This window comes from Hesperophylax consimilis, chromosome 25 (genome assembly GCF_061612785.1).
Source record: "Hesperophylax consimilis isolate HC1 chromosome 25, BYU_Hcon_1.0, whole genome shotgun sequence".
Lineage (NCBI taxonomy): Eukaryota > Metazoa > Arthropoda > Insecta > Trichoptera > Limnephilidae > Hesperophylax > Hesperophylax consimilis.
Genome location: NC_142860.1, coordinates 4,465,629 through 4,487,665, shown reverse-complemented (window position 1 = coordinate 4,487,665; position 22,037 = coordinate 4,465,629). Strand labels below are relative to the sequence as shown.

At 39.0% G+C, this 22,037-nt stretch overlaps 1 protein-coding gene across 1 annotated transcript in view; it reads left to right on the top strand.

Moving 5' to 3' along the window:
- Nucleotides 1–21,312, top strand: part of Rsod (superoxide dismutase family protein Rsod) — a 37,874-nt gene extending 16,562 nt beyond the window's left edge. The window contains exons 11-16 of the mRNA XM_089646661.1: nt 821–972; nt 1,277–1,489; nt 15,115–15,340; nt 16,288–16,471; nt 19,511–19,794; nt 20,878–21,312. Of these exons, the coding sequence (XP_089502787.1) occupies nt 821–972; nt 1,277–1,489; nt 15,115–15,340; nt 16,288–16,471; nt 19,511–19,794; nt 20,878–21,002 (1,184 nt within the window). The 3' untranslated portion in view covers nt 21,003–21,312. The remainder of the gene's footprint in view (nt 1–820; nt 973–1,276; nt 1,490–15,114; nt 15,341–16,287; nt 16,472–19,510; nt 19,795–20,877) is intronic.
- Nucleotides 21,313–22,037: the final 725 nt, after the last annotated feature.

The window sequence follows — 22,037 nt, the reverse complement described above, 5'->3', positions numbered from 1 at the left end:
ACTGTTTGGTGCGGTTTATGGTCCGGCGGAGTCATTGGATCTTACTTTTTTGAAAATGAGGCTGGAGCAACAGTGACGGTGAATGGATTGCGCTATCGAGAGATGATTAATGATTTTTTATGGCCGGAATTGGATGGTATTGATCTGGACAACGTTTACTTTCAACAAGACGGCGCTACGTGCCACACAAGCAACGAAACCATTGATCTTTTACGATTGAATATCAAAATAACACCTCTTATTGGAAAACCCTGTATTTAAGAAATAAGGCATTCTTTTTTCTCTCCAAATATGAATCCAATTGAATCCATTGATTTATATTTGTAGCATCAATGAGATGTCATGAAAGTTTGTTCCATGCTTCCACTACTCTATTTGCATGAAAGTGTTTCCTAGGATTTGATGCAAAAGGTGTTTTGTTCATTTTTTTTAAATAATTTCTTACTACGCATTTAATTTCTTATTAGTAAAATTAAAACGGGATGTTGCATCGCCTATTTATTTGTGTCTAAACTGCTTTCTAGTAATGGAGGTGTATACTTAAGTACCTGTCAGCTATGTTATACTTTTCTCTAGGTTTTGTAATAATGTCTTAAAAATGAATCTGAAATACCGTGAAAGAAAACAGATCTCGCATTCTATAAGTAATTTTTTTATTCTCCTTTTTTTAAGTCAGCAGGTTGCATCGAAAGTGCTCCCGGGCCGCACCATAAAGCCTCGCTGACCGCATGCCACAGGTTCCCCATCCCTGCTAGAGATTAGATCTATATCCTTCGAATATGAAAACAAACTGACAAAGCTTTAATGTTTTTCTTTGCAGGTACAACAGATCAATATGAGGTTGGAGATCTGAGTGGAAAGTTTGGTGGTTTCCACGGCAGCTCAAAGTACATGGGGTCCTATAATGATTCCCTTCTTCCTCTGTTTGGATCACAAAGTATCTTGGGAAGATCTATCGTTCTACATAAAAAGGTACACACACTGAATAGATAAACTGATAGAAATGCGTTGTGGGCATGTCCTTGTGCCCAAAATAAGCTCAGTTATTCCTTACTTCTGGTAAAAAACATTTTCAAATATAAAAATGTACTTTCTTGAACAATTAATCAATTTCATTGGCCTGTCTAGATTTAAAACAAATTTATTATTAAGGCATTATGTATTTAATTCTTTCAATATATTCTTCATTCTCTTATATCATAACATTGTACCCTTATTTCCGTTACCTTTCAAATTATCTGACATATCAAATCATTATTGGCCATTTAATTTGCAGAACAAAGGGCGTCGCTGGGCCTGCTCCAAGATCGAGCGTGGCTACAGTCCTTCAGAGGCGCGCGAACTCCGCGCCATCGCCTCCTTCCACCACCCCGCTGGCTTTGCTTACGGCTACGTGCGCATGACGCAGCTGGTGTACAACGACGGCAGCCAGAGCGACACCATCATAGAGACCAAGCTGAGGCATCCTGGAGTCAGGGATAGGAATGTTGTGAGTAGATTGTCGTCGGTTTTCTCTTCCACTGGCTGCAGCCCCTCACCATTCGCCTCCAGTCCTCGTTCCTTCCCGTTCTGCTGTAATCAACCTGTGCCTCTGGGTCGCTTCCACCGAGGAACCCACTTGGTCATAATTTTAGTGTCCTGTCATCCGGAATTCTTTTCAAAATGTCCAACCCAATAGTCTTTGGGACCTACAGAATTTTACAATGCTCTTTTAACCATTTTCGAAAAAATTCCTGATTCCCGGAATATGTGCGCAATATAACACAAAAATCCCGAATTCCCCGTATATGTGCGCAATATAACACAAAAATCCTTAATTCCCCGTATATATGTGCAGTATAACACAAAAATCCCTAATTTCCCGTAAATGTGTGCAATATAACACAAAAATCCCTAATTTCCCGTAAATGTGTGCAATATAACACAAAAATCCCTAATTTCCCGTAAATGTGTGCAATATAACACAAAAATCCCTAATTTCCAGTAGATGTAGGCAATATAACACAAAAATCCCTAATTTCCCGTATATGTGCGCAATGTAACACAAAAATCCATAATTCCCCGTATAAGTGTGCAATTTACAACAAAATTTCGCAATGTGGACATTCTTAGCAATAACCTTAAAAACAATCGACCAGAAGTAACGCATACGATCATAAATTAATACATAAATATGAAATGTATCGGGAGCCTCTCCTATCCTTATCCTATATTCCTCTTCCCTCCCATTTACCTACTAATCAGTTTTACGACATAATAAAACTCCTAATCTCTAAGCAACTTTTAGCATAGGAAACTTTTTTTATTTTTTTATTACATAAGCTGTTTGTTTCTTACAAATAGATAAATAAATAAATCATAATATAGTTAATTTTATAAAAAAACCTCTTCATCTCGACAGCTGATGTAGTGGGGATGGGCGAGGTATGTAGATTACCCCCTCATGCAGCTTTCGTAATAGCGCAAGTGAGTGAGATGGCGCACATCACCCCCGAGGGAGTCAGCACGCAAGAAATATTATTTGTGGCAAGGAATGATACAGATTAAAAAACATTTTTCTGATTTAATCTAGCACTTTTGTTATTTAAATGGTAGAATATATTGTGTTTATATGTTTTGTAGGAATACAAAAAATGCCAAAACTATAAGGTCTCTGTTTAAAATTATACACAAAAGATACTAATTTCGAAGATTTTGGGTATCCCTGTTAACAACGGGAAGGTTAATTCTGTATGATCTATTTTCTAGTGTAGGTCTAAATATTTTTCTATAGGGCTATTGCAGTTGTTTTAATATTCTCTAGGGGATTAGTCACCGAACTTCGGTAGTGTGCAGTCGTGTTTACCAGTGCTCTGTGTTTGACGGCTTACTTTGACGGCGGCGCGGCGTACAGATAAGATTTATTTATTGTTACCTTTTCGTATTCATTATTTTTGTTTGTGTTATTGGTTTGCGACGAAGTTGCGTGTATTATTTCTATCATTTATTATTTCTAAAATAATAATTATTGTTTAATTTTTTTTTTAATTTGTTGAAATGGAGGAAGATGAAAATCGACCTCCGGACCCTGAGCCCATTTCTAATATTGTAAACGACTACGATACTGATGATACCCAGACTTCTGTAACCCTTCCTTCACGAAAACGACGTCCTCCGCTTTGCCTTAATGTACCTCTTAAAATTAAATCTCTTTCACAATCAAACGAAGCCCCAATCTCTCATGGAAGTTATAATGATACAATTCCTCCAGAAGCAAAAGCCATTGAGCTTATGTATTCTATTTCATCTTCAGCTCCATTTATTGTCAATGTCCAAAGGACTGAACAGGGGAAAATAATTCATCCCCTGGATTTTGGTAAATTTATTTTTAGCTCAAAACTCAATAACCTCGGTATTATAAATGGATCAATAAAACCGGAAGGTCGATACAAACTATCCATAGTGTAATCGACCAGTTGGGTCTTTTACACAGACTGTAAAATAGGGGGCCGGTCAGTCCGTAGATGGCCGCTAGGTCCGGGTAGACATCTGCTTTACCCTTGCTCGGGTCGGTAAAGGAATCTACTTTATCCCTTGCTCCGGTCGGTACAGGAATCTTCTTTATCCTTGCTCAGTTCGGGGCTGGAATCTGCTTTATCCTCGGTGCGGGAGGAGGCAGGCAGGGGTAGAAATCCAGGGGGGAGCCAAGTCAAAGAAGTATCCAAGTTCAGATCCAGAGAGAAGTGGTCGGGAAGAGCAGAGTAGAGTAGCGGGTGGCGGTCCAAGGCAGAGAGAGCGAGCTGAAGGCTGGCGCGCCGTATTTATTGTGCAATCCCCCTCTCCCGACTTTGGGGAGGGCGGGGTCGACGCGCTGCCTTCATTCGCGGGTTGTTGATGATCCGCGGGCTGTGACGTCCGCTAAGATTTAATTAGCGGAGGTCACAACCTTTAGAACTACTCTACTCTTTATGCTCTTTTAATCGATCCTAACCACTCCTCTCTGGCATTTTTATTTATTAATCATTTGAACATACATTCATTCAGTGTGGGGTCCCCGGCCCAACATATTCAGGGGAAATCGTAATTAATTTTCTTAATTCTAAATTAATACTTATTTTTATTAACTAATTATGTTTAGGAGAGTCCGGTCGTTTTATCAATGTATTTTATTTCGTAATATCTACGGCCAAACTCTCTCAAACTTAGTCTAAACATTTCAATAAATCATCAATTCAAAATATTGCCCCGTACAACGTTGCTTAGGGGCACGTTGATTGGTCCCAGGCGGACGCCTGGGCCAGCCGGGCGCCCGCGTTGAGGGGAAGCGATGCGGGGGCGAGCGGGACTCGAGGTATCGAAGCCCCACGTAAGTTCTAAAACCAAGACCCCGCTCGGTGCTTCGACCATTATGAAATAGCGGCCGCCGCGAGCGGTACACACCGTCCGGTACACTCCCCCCGGCGCAGCGGTGTCTGCGCCCCATTCAGCTAGGACGGGGTTGTTGGCGCCGGCGTCCGCGATGGTTGGCGCCTTGATGTGGATGCGAGGTGGATGCCACTGTGGATGCCGCTGCAGGATCCGGTGGTGCGGCTGACGAGAGGACGATGATTTTTACCGCCGGCCGTATGTATTCTCCGGTACTGGTTCGTACCCGGACTGCTCGTACTTGGCCGTCGGCCGCCGGCGTGGCTTCGATCGCTCGCCCTCTGGGCCAGCTGTTGCGCGGCATGGCGGGGTCGGCGTACCCGCGCTCTAGGCAGCCACGCGTTATTCTCCCGCCATAGTAGGCCGGTCTCCCACCGGCCCGTACTCAGGGGGCGCGTTGTGGTGCCGCTGTCTACGTCACGCCGGGTACCTCCGTGTTTGATCCAGCCGAGCGCGGTTCGTGACGTCATGCGGCCGCCATCTTCTTCCTGGACCTCCCGAGACACGATCAAATGCACATTGTCCTGGCCGATCAATAACCGTGGTTTCGCTAGCCCGTGGCCGGCCACTGTTTGTCGCGGGAGATCTAGGCCCGTCACTGTGTTTGCGATAGTGGGGTATTCGGCCCCGTCACCACGCACGGAAAGTTTAACACGCTGGGATGCGCTATTTGATGAGAACATCCCGTTGGCACCATGTATACGGAGTCCACGTGGTGGTCCGCGCACCCCGACCATGTCCGCAAGTTCGGCGTCGATGGGTTTCACGGTTGACCCCTCGTCGAGAAGCGCGTGGGTAGACACTTGCCCCTTCGGGCCAAATATTTTTACCGTAACTACCTTAAGCAAAACCGAACTTTGCCCGATCCAAATCGCGTTCACGGTCTCACTTGCGACGAAGGGAGCTGTATTATACCTCGCGGGTTCGTGTAGTAATTTGTGATGTGACAGGCGGCACGTGCCTACGCCGCAGCTCGTATAAAATTTACACACCCGGGTGTAATGTCCTTTGTCCAGGCACTTGTGACACACGCGCGCACTTTTTACTAAGTCCCACCGGGCGGGAATGTCAATCGCGGCAAACTTCGGGCACTCCCGTAATTTGTGCAAACTGTTGCATTTTGCGCAATTTTCACTGTTTGCCGCTATCTTCTCACTTCTCACCGCCGAAGTACTTTGCGCGTGCACTTGGTCGCGACGGGTCCGGGAAATCCGGGAGGGGTCAACGAGACCCGACCTCGGGACGGCATTTGCCAGCCGTTTCAGGAACGCTGCAAACTGGTGGATATCGGCAGCGGCGGCACTGTCCGCGACCTTGTCGAGCCACGCGATGCGTAGGGCCAGTGGCATTTTCGAGGCCACCTCACTGAGTAGTGCCGGGTTGCTTAGGTAATTGTCCGACAAGTTACCTAGCGAGGCGACGACATTTTGAACAGTTCCCGAAAATTCCACTATAGCTTCGTTGGAGGCATCTTCAGGTAAGAGCGGCAATTTCTTCACTTTATCGTACATCATGGCGGCAATTGCGTGTGCGCCGCCGAAACGGTGCTTCAGCACGTCGATAATTTCCGGGACCTGAGCGGGGTCCATTAGGAGAGGGTTGACGGCATCGCGCGCTTTTCCGCGCAGCGCGCGCTGTAATCTTATTAGATTCTCAGCAGCCGTCATCCCGCATGTCGTTGTCGATTGTTGATATTGTGCGTGAAAAGTTGGCCACTCTACCGGGTCCCCGGAAAATGTCGGCAGGTCCTTGGCTGTAGATTGCCGGGCGATGAGGGAAACCATACGATTGTCTTCCTCCTGGGCTCTCGGGGTACTTCCAGACTGCGAGCTGCGGATAGCGTCTACCACAGCCGCGGTGAAGTGTGCGAACGGGTCTTGTCTCGAGTTTACCCAATCTTGCGTGTGGCGGGCAGTCTCATCCGCCATCGGGTTTCCAGGGAATGGCCCGCCTCCTGCCAGGGTTGTAAGATCTGGCGTGGTTGGCGGGAGATGTGCTTCGAACGCACGGGGTTGGGCCTCCAGGCGGGGAGGCTCGCATGCTGCGGTCGGCTTGGCGGCATGCTGTGACGTCTCAGGCAGCCGCGATGAATCGAGCGGCTGCGGTGTCTCGAGCGGCAGCCTTGAAGCTCCGAGCGCGGCAATTAGTTGCTCGATCTGCCGGGCAGAGTCCCGGGAGCGTTTTCTCTCGGCCCGCAGTTCTCGTTGCAGCTGTCGGAGAGTGTTTTCTGTGGAAGCCTCGCTATCTGATGTGAGGCGCTCATCCGCGGAGACTGCGGTAGGGGCGGGTGCGGTGGCCAGAGCCGCTGCCGGGGCAGCTCGTGCTCTAGCCAGTTCAGCTTGATGTGCAGCAGGTCCGGCATGATCTGGGCCGGGGGCTGCTGCGGGGGTTGGGCCGGGCACTTCGGGGCCGCGGCGTATGTCATCTCGTTCGGGAGCGCCCTCCTCACGGGCGCCCTTGCCAGAGCGGAGCGACCGGGACATCGTAGCGGCTGGTGACTAGATCCGGCTCGAAGGACCACTATGTAATCGACCAGTTGGGTCTTTTACACAGACTGTAAAATAGGGGGCCGGTCAGTCCGTAGATGGCCGCTAGGTCCGGGTAGACATCTGCTTTACCCTTGCTCGGGTCGGTAAAGGAATCTACTTTATCCCTTGCTCCGGTCGGTACAGGAATCTTCTTTATCCTTGCTCAGTTCGGGGCTGGAATCTGCTTTATCCTCGGTGCGGGAGGAGGCAGGCAGGGGTAGAAATCCAGGGGGGAGCCAAGTCAAAGAAGTATCCAAGTTCAGATCCAGAGAGAAGTGGTCGGGAAGAGCAGAGTAGAGTAGCGGGTGGCGGTCCAAGGCAGAGAGAGCGAGCTGAAGGCTGGCGCGCCGTATTTATTGTGCAATCCCCCTCTCCCGACTTTGGGGAGGGCGGGGTCGACGCGCTGCCTTCATTCGCGGGTTGTTGATGATCCGCGGGCTGTGACGTCCGCTAAGATTTAATTAGCGGAGGTCACAACCTTTAGAACTACTCTACTCTTTATGCTCTTTTAATCGATCCTAACCACTCCTCTCTGGCATTTTTATTTATTAATCATTTGAACATACATTCATTCAGTGTGGGGTCCCCGGCCCAACATATTCAGGGGAAATCGTAATTAATTTTCTTAATTCTAAATTAATACTTATTTTTATTAACTAATTATGTTTAGGAGAGTCCGGCCGTTTTATCAATGTATTTTATTTCGTAATATCTACGGCCAAACTCTCTCAAACTTAGTCTAAACATTTCAATAAATCATCAATTCAAAATATTGCCCCGTACAACGTTGCTTAGGGGCACGTTGATTGGTCCCAGGCGGACGCCTGGGCCAGCCGGGCGCCCGCGTTGAGGGGAAGCGATGCGGGGGCGAGCGGGACTCGAGGTATCGAAGCCCCACGTAAGTTCTAAAACCAAGACCCCGCTCGGTGCTTCGACCATTATGAAATAGCGGCCGCCGCGAGCGGTACACACCGTCCGGTACACATAGAATTTAAATCAGCCACATTAGCTAATGATTTTGTTAAAAAAATAGGTTCTCTTTCAAATAATAAATTTAAATCTTTCATACCTACATTCAATTTAACCAGAATGGGCAGAGTAAGAGGTATCCCAACCGATCTATCAGAAACAGAAATAGTAGATGCTCTTAATGACTCTCAATTAACTCCAAAAGTTTTAAAAGCACGTCGTTTGAATTTCAAGGATACTTCCACCGGCACCACTATATGGAAACCTTCACAATCCGTTGTTATTACTTTCGAAGGTCAAACATTACCATCCCGTGTATTTATTTATTATAACGCTCTTCCCGTTGAAATATACAGATTCCCGACTATCCAATGTTTCAACTGTTGCCGTTTTGGCCATTCAAAACCTATTTGTCGTTCCCCTCCTCGTTGCTTCCATTGCGGAGAGGATCATCCCTTTGAACAGTGTCAAAATACAACGAATAACCCTATTTGTATTAATTGTAAGGGCAACCATACTGCTGTTAGTGTGGCCTGTCCAGAGTTATCTAGACAGAGAAATATCAAACAGTCAATGGCTGCAGACAATATTTCTTACTTTCAGGCCTCTAAATTATTCGCTCCTACAAAAAAATCTTTTGCAGAGATAAAGTCCAACGCTTCTATCTTTCATTTTTCTCCCCCTAAATCCCCTCTATCATCTTCCCACAAAGAAACAATTTTCAAACCGATAAAATCTAATCCAAAATTTATTCCTTCTTTCGATGAAAAACTACATAATGAACTTTTACTTAACCCGAATGGGAATAATAAATCCCAGGCTCCCAATGGGACTGCCTTAAAAAACTGTTCCATTTCCGATATCTTCCCTAAAGTCACGATTGAAAATTCTTCTTTTATTCAAACTTTAATTACCCTATTAATTACTATTCTTTCAAATAACAATAAAGTACCGTCCAACGCTGCCGATTATATGAAATCTTTACTCTCTAGCCTTCCCGATGTATCCGAAAATGAGCAAAATACTTCAATGGAATAGTAGAAGTCTATTCGCCAACAAAATTGATCTTGTACAGTTACTTGATGAACATAATATTTCAGTTGCTGCCATCTCCGAAACGTGGTTAAAACCCTCATACCAATTTAATATTCCTGGATATCATTGTCTAAGACATGATAGACTGGATGGCAAAGGTGGCACTGCTCTTATTATACATAATTCTATCCCTTTTAAACAAATTATTTTCCACACTCTCTCCAATAATTTTCAGATAGTAGCTGCTGTTATATCTGATATTACATTACTATCAATATATATCCCTCCCTCTACAATTTTTGTTGAAAACGAATGGTCAACATTTATATCCCAGATTCGTCCCCCGTATATGATACTTGGGGACTTCAATGCTCATTCTCCGTCTTGGGGCAGTGAGTTAACAAACCGTTCTGGCCATAATCTATTAGATTTTATAGATACCTATAATTTATGTATACTAAATGATGGATCTCCAACTCGTTTCACTGCCCCTCAACATCGGAAAAGTGCAGTCGATTTATCTCTTTGCTCATCTTCGGTGATTCCCATATGTTCTTGGAACATTCTTAAAGATCCCCTTTCCAGTGACCATTTTCCTATAATAATTACCTTCCACCATCTATCTTCCACGCATTCCTTTCCGATAAACAATAGTTTTAAATTTAAAACGAAAGACGCGAATTGGAGAAATTTTTCTTCAGAATTAGACTCCATTGTTCAAGAATCTAAGTCTTCCCTTGTCAACACTAGTTTACAATGTGAATTATTTCCTAACATGATAATAAAAGCTGCAGAAAAAACACTTAAAAAACGTAATCTTAACATTAAGATAAAACATTCCACCCCATGGTGGGATGAAGAATGCACTAGTGTCGTTAAATCCAGAAGAGAAGCAATTTCCATTTTCCGTAAATGTATGTCTTTCGAAAATTACCTTTCTGTGAAACGCGCCCAGGCAGAAGCGAAACGCGTTTTGAAAAACAAAAAGCGGTCTGGATGGCGAAAATTCTGTGAACGCTTGTCTCCTGAATCTCCCCAGTCATCCGTATGGTCCAATTTAAAAAAATTCGGTTCGTCATATACTCCGCAGCGTTCTAAACATATTCCAGAAGAAATTATTATAGGTTTTGCTGATAAGATAGCTACTCCGTCAGTTGCCAGATGTGAGGAAATGCCTTCCTTTATTTCTTATCCATCTCACTCTAGATGGCTGGACTCTCCTTTCTCAATAAGTGAATTAAATCGAGTAATCAATTCCCTTCCAGACTCTTCTCCTGGCCCTGATGGAATCTTATATAGTTTCATTAAAGCATTCTCAGACATGTCGGTTGAATATTTTTTATCCCTAATTAATTACATGTTCGAAACGGGATTTATTCCGGAAGTCTGGAAAGTTAAAAAAATCCTTCCGATTTTAAAACCTGGCAAAAATCCATCTGAAATCTCATCCTATCGTCCTATTGCTCTTTCGTCATGTTTAATGAAAGTAGCAGAACACTTGATAAAGAACAGATTGGAATGGTTTGTTGAAAATCACAGAATTATCTCTCCTAATCAATATGGCTTCCGGAAAAAGAAATCAACCATAGATAATTTAAGTGTGTTAACAACAGACATCCGTATATCTCAGTCCCTTAATTCTTGCACTCTGGACACATTTCTTGATCTTTCGTCAGCTTACGACGATGTATTAATTAACATTTTGAAAGAAAAATTAATTAAAATAAAAATTCCCTTAAAACTAGTTCAATTTATTATTAATTTACTAACAGACAGATCCATTATTATCCACTTTTCCTCAAAAACTATAAATCGCAAACTATGGAAGGGGTTACCTCAGGGGTCCGTAATCAGTCCATTATTATTTAATATATATATAAGTGATTTAGACAGTGTAATTCCTTCATCTATCAAGCGACTTTATTTTGCTGATGATTTCCTTATATATTTATCACACAAAAATCTATCGCGCGCTGCGAAGGAATTGAATTTGGCTTTACATAATATTAAAGTTTGGTTGTTGACAAATGGGATGAATTTAGCTACGTCTAAATCCAAAGTAGTGGCTTTTACGCGCAAAAGAAAAATACCCCCCTTTTCTGTCTGCTTTGATAATGTCCCTCTTCAAATCGTTAAGCAAATTAAATTTCTTGGACTACTTTTGGATCATAAACTTTCCTGGCTCCCGCATATTCAGAACATTTCGGCTAAGTGTGAAAAGGGGCTGAATATTATGCGAGCTGTTTCCAGAGTGTGGTGGGGATCTCATCCTACTACTCTTAAATTAATGTATGGTGCTCTAGTGCGAAGCCATTTGGATTATGGAACATTTCTTTTTGATCCTCTTCCTAAATATTTGGACAAAAAACTTGAAAGAATTCAGTCCAAAGCGCTCAGAATAATTATTGGAGCGATGAAATCTTCTCCAATTAATTCTCTCCAGGTAGAATGTGTTGATCCCCCCTTAATTTTAAGGAGACAATTCCTAGCTGATAAATATATTTTTAAATCTTTTTCTATATCGCGTCACCCTTTAGAACAAAGCCTTGATTATTTGTTCAATTACTTAAATAACGAAAAAAGATCGACACATAAAAATCGACTTCCTCTCCTTCTAAAAAGTTTTCTTTCATTCAAATCTCTGTCTTCTTCCCTCCAAAATCTACAAAAAGATCCTATCCTTCCTATTTTCACCACCCCATTTGATTCTATCAATTATATCCCCAACGTTATAACTTCAGACTTCCGAACTGATATTTTAACCTCATCTAATCAAAATGTTGAGGAAAAATTTAAAAACATTACATCTTCTAAGTTTCCAGAATTTTCTCTCATTTACACAGATGGTTCTAAGTCTGATAACAAAGATTGTGGAGCTGCGGTACACATTCCCGAATTCGATTTAGATTTGTCTTATAAATTGCCTAAAGAAATTTCCATATTTACTGCAGAATGCTTCGCAATTGAACAAGCTTTGAGCCAAATCCAGCTTTTCAATATTCGACGAGCCTTACTGTGCACTGACTCACTAAGCGCAGTGTTGAAAATTTCCTCAAATATCCATAAACCAGAAGACTATATTATTTATAATATCAGAAACACCCTTAAATCTTTAAATGAATTAAATTTCGAGACAATATTGGTTTGGGTCCCTGGCAATTTAGGAATTGAGGGTAACGAGAAAGCCGATTCTCTAGCTAAACTTGGAACAATTTCTGGCTCTAATCCTTTAGATTTTAGAATTCCTATCTCTGACGTCATCCCAATTCTTAAATCCAACATGATCCGCTCCTGGGAAGAAAATTGGACTAATACGAAAACCCGAACTGGTGCTTTTTATGCTGGAATACAAAATCATATTCCAAGTAAACCTTGGTTCCACGGCAAGAAAAAATCCAAAAGATTTATATCCTGTATCTCGAGAATGAGAATTGGTCATTGCTCCATTGCATCCCATTTGTTTAAAATCCGGGTCCTAGATAGTCCACTCTGCCAGTGCGGCATGGAAAATGAGACTCTTGATCACGTTTTCTTTAATTGTAAAAATCATTCATCCTTCAAAGGCATTTATCGTTTACTTATAAAAATCACCCACCAATTTTTTTTTATTTTTATTTTTTTTATTGTTTAACTTATAACATTGTTACATTTTACATAAAATTAGATGATCATAGGTAATAGTGAAAAACATAAGTTATTGAATTTCTACTCCAATGAAGAGTGCTAGCTCTTGAGCTTGGCGTAGGAGTTATTTGACAATTATTTCATGTTTATATCACTAATTAACATAAATACGGTACAATAAATATAAACTTAAAAGAGGATTGTGACGTTAATTTTGGTTGTAACATGAATTGAAGTTATAACATTTGATAGGTGATATTAATTTTTTTTAAAGATAAATTTGACCTTCTTTTTGAATAAAATAAAATCTGGTATTTTTTTCACTTCTTCGGGAAGACTATTAAAATATCTTATGCCTTTGTAAATGTAATTATTGTGCATTTGTTGTGTTGAAAATAGAGGAATTTGGATGTTAAAATTATGCCTTAAGGATGAGTTAAATTTAAGTTTTTTTATTACAGTTTCTTTATATATTTGTAATATTGTATCTTTTTTATAGAGGTCTTCAATTGTTGGTACTTCGAAAATTTTGAACAGTGATGCTGAAGAGAATGTTGGTTTTTTTTTCAAAATTACTTTTATAATTAGTTTTTGTACCACTTTTACAGAGCTTAAATTTTTTTCATATGCACCTCCCCACCCAATGATTCCATACTGAAGTAATGATTGGACTAGTGCGTAATAGACTTTTTTCAGGTTGTTTAGCTTGAGAACATTTCTTAATCTAATGAATATATAGATACATTTTCTAATGCGCTTGACAAGTTCACATATGTGTCTGTTCCATTTCATATGTTGGTCTACAATTACACCGAGGTACTTTACTTCAGTTGTTTGGTTTAGTATGGTACATGATTTATTACAAACATCTTTGTTACATTTTTTGTTGTGTATTATTATATGAATGTTGGGGTAAGTTTTGAATTTATTTATTGTGAATGGTATATAAACTGTTTTTTTTGCGTTAATTGTAAGTAGGTTTGTATCGAACCAGTTTTTTAGGATTTGGATGTCATTATTTGCATTTTCATTTACAATTTTCCAGTCATTACCCTTAATTATGATAATTGTATCATCTGCGTAAGATATAACTGTTCCACTGAGGTTTTGTTTAAAAATGTCGTTTACGTACATGATAAAAAGTAATGGACCCAAAACAGTACCTTGTGGTATCCCAAAATCACTTGTGAGTGGTAGACTAGATGCGTGATTAATTTTTACTACTTGTGTTCTTTGGTGAAGATAACTTTTTAGCCAACTTAATGCTGTATCATTAAAACCCACGATCTTTAATTTTTGTATTAGTTTGACATGAGATATGCTGTCGAAGGCTTTTTGGAGATCAACAAAAATACCAACACATTTTAAAGATTTGTCTAAAGCGTCTTGTATGGTACTAGATAATTTAGCAATGGCGTCTTTTGTGCTTTTGTTTTCCATGAATCCAAACTGGTTTTCGTGAATTATATTATTAATCTTTATGAACTGAGTTATTCTTTTTTTGGCAATTTTTTCAAATATTTTTGCAATGTTTGATAGTAAAGAAATAGGGCGGTAATTGGTTGGTTCTTCCGGATTGCCGGTTTTAAATATTGGTATAATTACAGATTGTTTGTACATGGATGGAAAAACTCCGCTTTGAAAACTTGTATTGATTATATGAGTTAATGGTTTTGATACTTGTGATTTTATACATTTCAGTGTTTGTATTGTGACCCCATCAAAACCAGGGGCAGAACCTCCTTTCATACCTGAAATAATTTGTTCAATTTCTTCTGGTGTTGTTGGTTGAAATAATTCAAATTTATGCTCATTATTTACTGTAGTATTTGGGTCATTTGGGGTAAGGCCTTGTTGGATTTTTTTAGCGAGGTTTTTTCCTACATTAGCAAAAAAATTGTTAAATACATTTGCGGCTTCTAGAGGTTTATCTTTACAGCAGATTTTTGAATCATTATGGTTTACACTGTTGATTGTTTTATTTTTTAAATGTTTTTTATCGACAATTTCATTTATGATGGACCAAATCCTTTTACTGTCATTTCCAGATAATTCAAGTTTTTGTTTGTAGTAGTCATCCTTTGTGTTTTTTATTAGATATGTAAGTTTTTTTTATAAGCTTTGAAATGTTTTTGTAATGAACCAATCTCCCCTTAGTATTCCTTATTTACTTTCTCTCAACAATTCTCGCATTTTCTCAGTTCTATACAAGTTCATAGACTTGAATGACTTCAATATTTGAGATTTCCTATTCCCGTATAGATTTCCCATAAAATTATTACCATCTCCCTTAACTTTAACGGCACATAGCACTCTCTTTAGGGTGAATTGCCTAATACAAAAAAAAAAAAATATATATATTCTCTAGTCTTACGTTTAAATAAAGGTTATTTCAATAAAATTGCTGCATGTTTTCAGTAGTCTTGTATGTTATTGAAACATAAACACAGCATTTTAAGGTATGTTCGCATTTCAAATGCACTTCCTTGCTTTCTGATAGTAGTTTTTGTCAAGGTTCATGTTTTCTTTGATTCTTGATTCCTCCCAATTCCAGACGCAAGACCACAACTGGGCCATCTTTGTGAACCCCGTAGGAGTGGATGCGGCAGTGGCAGTCACCGACACCCGCTGCGTGGCCGGGGGCTACCGCTGGAACCCGTACTACACCCAGCTGGCGGACCCCCTCAACCAGGACTTGTACCGCCAGGAGTGCGGGCCTGACAACCCTCTGCGCTGCCACGTCGGGGACCTGTCATCGCGACTGGGGACTATTGACATAGGTAGGTTAAGTTTTCAGATAATTTTTTTTATTTACAAACTTGCTTTGTAGCTTGAAAGTCACCGGATATTTTAAGTTGATTTTAACTATTTTTAAGTTAACCTTTCCCTTACTGTGCTAAAAAAATCCACGCGTTCCGGTGCTGTGTAGTCAATACACATCTCAAAATAAGCGATTTAATATCCGAAAAATATGAATATTCATAGCTAATCGATTATGTTTATTATATTTTATATCAAACGTGATAATAATTGTAATTTAATTGCTGAAAACATGAAAAAACCATCGGCAACGTGCGAGAAGTCCACATCTAACGACGATTTGCGGGCGACTGGTTAGCGGCTGGCGGCTAGCACAAACACAGCTGTGCGGTCGTAGGTATCGATGGCCTAAATCAAAAGACAAATGCAGACGTGTGGATGTCTCATGTTCCCGCATAGCGAATTAAAGCGGGACATCAATAGCGTGTCATTTCCTCGCACACTCTTCGCGTATTGGTATCACACGGTTGATTGTATTGGTGTATTTGTTCCCGATTTTTAACAAAAATCTCTGATTTTTAATTGAATTTGAAAACTATGTAAAATATTATTTTTTAATTCAGTGCATAAATGTATAACGGAGGAATACCTAAAATCTGAACCCAGAATTTATTATATTTATAGAGTTATTAAAGTTCTTAGAAGAAATGTGTAGTAAATACACACCACAGATAAGGAAAGGTTAACATCTGGAACTTTACTTAATCCACCCATGTTGAAAGAGGTTCTTTTATATGTTCCTCTGTACGAACATCTGCGCAGGCGTGTACGGCAGTAGTCGCCAAGTTACTTGAATTGTGGAGTATCAGATAGCTATGTAAGAAGTGCCTTAGAAATTGTACAACATATCTCTCAGCAGCAAGACCATATCCTTAGTTGTCTACCTACATGCTACTTGTATTTGCAGGTCTGGGCAGGCAGATGTTCACAGACTCCAACCTGCCGCTGGAGGGGGTGGTGAGTGCGCTGGGCCGGTCCATCGTAATCATGGGCGCTAACCGCAGCAGCGAGAGATTTGCCTGCGCCAACATCGAGCCCGACAACGACATCATCAAGTATGCCAACATCAGGAAGCCTCCACGCTTTGTTGTGTAAGTAAAGTGACCATCAATTCCAATAATGCGCATGTGATAAAAAAGGAATCATGGGTTTTCTTTCTTCTCAGGCCCGCGATTCTGGAGTTAAATGATCAATCGTTTTCGTATGCGCCGTCTTCGATTGAAAAACTACTAGTCGTCGCGACTAACTTTTTCGAATGTTTCAATTTTACGTATTCTTGAGCGTCGAACGGTCGAAGTTGGTAGAAGAGATGATTATATTGGCACCCCTGTGAATATTGTCTATGTTCCTGATGTTTTTGGGATTTCTATGGTGTGACTGTCAAACAGACAACAGTTATTCGTTATTCAAAACAGAAATGGGTCTCAAAGCAGCCGCTTCAGCTTGCTCAACATGGTGAATTGTAGCCAACATCGCTGGTAAATTAGCCATTGTAAAATTGTAATAGGATTGTATAATTATTTTTATAAGCAATAATTGTTCGCCTGAAACACTCATCCACATTGAAAAAATCTCCTGATAAAAAATACATGACGCCAACGGGACTCGAACCCGTGTCCATTCGATTTCCGGTCGAAAGCTCTGACCACTTAGCTATGGAGGCTTATCTCTTACCCGCGAAATTATTCAATATATGCTAGTGTTTCATTCAACAATTACTGCTTGTTATATTTTTTTTCACCTGAGAACAACCAACTTTATTTTATAAAAATCTAATCTAATTTATAATGGAAATCGAATGGACACGGGTTCGAGTCCCGTTGGCGTCATGTATTTTTTATCAGGAGATTTTTTCAATGTGGATGAGTGTTTCAGGCGAACAATTATTGCTTATCAAAATAATTGTTATCCTTCGTGCTATGCATAAATAAAATCTTGTCTTAAAAACATTAATTTATCAAAAAAAAATAATAATTAATATTTGACAAGTTCAAGTATTTCACCTAAAAAAAAATGTAGACAATTTGTCTCAACGCCATCTAGTGAGAGAGTTAGCACTTACAATGCCTTTCTCATATAAAATAAAGTTGGTTGTTCTCAGGTGAAAAAAATATAACAAGCAGTAATTGTTGAATGAAACACTAGCATATATTGAATAATTTCGCGGGTAAGAGATAAGCCTCCATAGCTCAGTGGTCAGAGCTTTCGACCGGAAATCGAATGAACACGGGTTCGAGTCCCGTTGGCGTCATGTATTAGTTGCGCGTTAGGTTTTAAAATTGAATAGCCTTAAATGTGTACCCTTCACCCCCCTTTGCCCCTTGTCCCCTTTCCGTGATCCGGGCCAGAGACAAGGAGTATTGTTATCAGTTGTTATCGTTGCATCTTACCCGCGAACATTTCGTGTCATATTGAAACCCGCATATGTTTGAACTCGGCTGTGATTATTTTGGAGCACAATCGTCCAGTGAAACATTTTTACCCGCCGCAGTGAATGTCACTGTGTTTTTGTTTTGTGTTAAGTGTTAATGTTAATTGTATGCAAACTGATAAGAGAAAAAAACCAGCGGCTTAAGGAGAACGAGACCAGGGTAAGTCTTTGGCCTTTCCTACTCATTTTCCTCTTGCAAACACTAAGGCAATTCAATTCGTTTTTGTTTGGCTTAGTCTATATCGCATCCGCATCCGCAATACCGCAACCCCCCGCACAATTGCGTACGAAAGAGTTGCGCACAACCATGTATTTTTTATCAGGAGATTTTTTCAATGTGGATGAGTGTTTCAGGCGAACAATTATTGCTTATAAAAATAATTGTTATCCTTTGTGCTATGCATAAATAAAATCTTGTCTTAAAAACATTAATTTATCAAAAAAAAAATAATAATTAGGATTGTATAACTTTATAAACCTCTTTGCGGGTCCGAACGTTCGCGCGGTAAAACAAAAAATTGACAGCTAGACTAGATTTTGACAGCCAATTCCATAGAAACGCCAACAACCTACCACTCGCTGCCCTGTTTCTACTGGTTATACCCAGTAGTTGTCGTGTGGAATGACTTTTGACGTTTGGCGTCGAAGTATGTACCTTCGACCAATTTCGGGAATAGCAACGACGACCAACGTACGTACTTTCGACGGCGATTACGAGCGCCCTCGATTCAGGAATAGAGCCACAGCGCATCATCTTTTCATACCTTACAATGTGTATGTCAGACAAGTTATCATTTAGAGTTACATGACTCGCTGCATATTTTCATTTCCTCTCGCTTCAAATGTAATTATTCTATGAGCATATCATTGTGTACATAACTCCTGGGATCTTTTGAGATTATGTTAACTTACTTTATAAGATTCAGCATTTGTCAGATTCATGATTTCTTCAAAAATATTCCCGGTTGAGAATAATTTTCATTTAGATTGGTTGATTTTGAACATATTCCATAAATAAATTAAATACTGTTTTTGAAAGCTGATGAAACACTTTAGATTACAAACTTGATATTACAAACGGACATATGTAATATTTAACAAGAAAAAAAATTGGAATTAAAAAATAGAGGAATTTTATTTATAGCTGTTTACCGATTGTTTTTTTTTTCTTGTAAACTGTAAAAAATACCACTTTATACGAATCAAAAAAGAACTTATTTAATTAAAAATGTCCTTTATCAAAATAATGATTAAAAAGTTCATAAACTTTTCACAAACACGCAAGCAATGGTGGTCAATGACTTTTTGGAATATATAACAATGATTTGTAAGCGTTGACGGTAAACTTTTAAATGAAAATACGAAGCTTAGTGTTGCCACTTTCAAACACTGCTTAAATCATATATATGTCACAGTAATACAAAAGGAGTTAGAACGACTTTTATGAGTCCGTCTCAGTTTGTGCCGTGCACTAAAAGGCACAATGTTTTGTGTACTAAAAGGCACAATGTTTTGTGTACTAAAAGGCACAATGTTTTGTGTACTAAAAGGCACAATGTTTTGTGTACTAAAAGGCACAATGTGCTGTGTACCAAAAGGCACAAAAATACCCAAGAGGTTAAATAAAATGCACAATGAAATCATAATGAATAAAAACTTTGATTGCTCACTAGTTTATATGTTATTATTTTCTAACTAGAACTCAGTTCATCGAAGACGTGCGCAAAGTGATGGGCCTGCCCGAATGGATGCTGACGGTGGACACCCGCAAGACTAAGACCCTTCACCACGGCTCCTGTATCCAGATCCTGCTGCACTTCAAGGGTCCGCAGGCCGCGGTGGCCGAGGTGGACTTCTCCAAGCTGATGACCACCGGTAGGCTGGACCACCCCAGCATCTCCGTGCCGGGATATGCCGACCAGAAGCGCAAGAAAGTGCTTTCGTATCGCCAGTGCGGGGTGCGCGATCCCAACGAGAAGAAGAGTAAGAACATTGATTAATTAATTATTATATTAGGTGTCTGAAATGTAATCTTATTGAGGACTTTATTTCAGAATTTAGTGTAGTTAACAACTATAGTTAAAAACTATAGTTTACAACTATATTTCACAACTAGTTTACAACTGTAGTTTTCAACTGTGGATTACAAATGTAGTTTACAATTTACAACTCTAGTTTACAAATGTAGAGTTCAACTATAGTTTACAACTGTAGTTTACAACTGTAGTTTTCAACTGTACTTTACAATCTTATTGAGGACTAATCTTAATCTTATTGAGGACTTTATTTCAGAATTTAGTGTAGTTAACAACTATAGTTAAAAACTATAGTTTACAACTATATTTCACAACTAGTTTACAACTGTAGTTTTCAACTGTGGATTACAAATGTAGTTTACAATTTACAACTCTAGTTTACAAATGTAGAGTTCAACTATAGTTTACAACTGTAGTTTACAACTGTAGTTTTCAACTGTACTTTACAAGGTTATCAAAAAACATACTATTAATTTGAATGCTTGAGATCAAACATTATCTATAAAAAAGTAAACCAATACTAATTATTATGATATGTTTGTTTCAGAGAATTTGAACAATTCATCAAATTAAACAGTTAATTTTCAAGGACTGTGAATGTTCTATTATTATTTCAGTTCTGTGAAGCAACTTGCCCATGTTGATATAATGACAGAACTTGAAAATTTGATGAATTAGTCAAATTTTCTGAAACAACCCGCCCTTAGAATGTCTTTTTTGTAGTTAACATTGTTTGACTTTAACCCCTAGAATTATTTGTACATTTTTTGTAGATATCCACTGAATAGATACCAAGAAGGATTCGTAAGAAAACTAATGTCGAAAATTTACATTAGAAATGAGGAAACTTTGAGCTTACTTTAAGCACACAGATTTGTCCGCAGCAACTTCTTTCGGTTTATCTATTCAGTGATCAGTCAATAAAACTGCTGATTATTTTGATTTTTAAATTTATTTTTGATAAGTTTTACAGATTTAGTATAATAAAATAACATCATAAATAATACTACATTAATAATTATTGTTACAGAGACATCTTCGGTATTCCGGCCCTACTTCCTATCATCAGGGACAACTGAAGCAAAGACTTTTCATCTTACATCACTAATACTCGGTTTTATAATACTCAAATGTTATTTATACAGCGTGCTTTAAGATCTAATTACAAATTTGTGAAATTATAAAAATACTTAAATATTTTATAATAAAAAAATAAAAAATAGTTTTCGTTTACTTGTTTTCTTTGGTTAGACTTCTTTTACATAGACAAAGATTTCTTACAGTTTTCTTACAAATGCTTAAATTGATTTCCTGTCTAGACAGGTCTTTACCAAATTAGAACAATAATTTTGTAATGTCCATTGTATCAAATACCCTAGAATATTTTTAGTATTTATTTGTATTTTATGGCAACTCTGGCCGCTAGATCCGCTAGCGTAATATAGCAAAATCATCCAAAAAATCACCACAATTTTTATGAATTTATCTCCAGTATTTTAATAAAGATGGTGGTGATAAAATCAATTAAAATTCAGGAGGTGCTAGTGTAGCGTACTGCCATCAGAATGGTTCCATAATAACTCCTCAAAATGACCATTCAACACACTTATAAAAAGGGCTATAAAGTTAAGAAAAGTGATGAAACAAAAACTAGGTTATATAGTTATATTTTTTGTTTTTGTATCATTACTTTTTATAACTTTATAGCACTTTTTTTAGGTGTGCTGAATTTGCATTTTGATAGTTATATATGTAACCAATTTAACCTAGTTTTTGTTTCATCACTTTTCATAACTTTATAGCACTCTTTATAGGTGTGTTGAATTTTCATTTCGATAGTTATATATGTAACCTATTTAACCTACTTTTTGTTTCATCACTTTTGATAACTTTATAGCACTTTTTGTAGGTGTGTTGAATTTTAATTTTGATGAGTTATCCGGTCACCCATCAAATGTATGGGAAATGTCAAAAGACCGAGGTATTATAACTACTCTTTAGTATATGGTTGTATATATCTTCATACATATTCCATTGTTTTAAATTACTACATAATTTTCTAATTTTAAATAATGTATTAAAAATTATTCTAAAAAAAATGAAACTGATAATTACATAAAAAAAATGTTTTTATTGGTCAGTATTTAAATTAAAATAATTTAATAAAGTGGTATTATGTAGGTATATCTC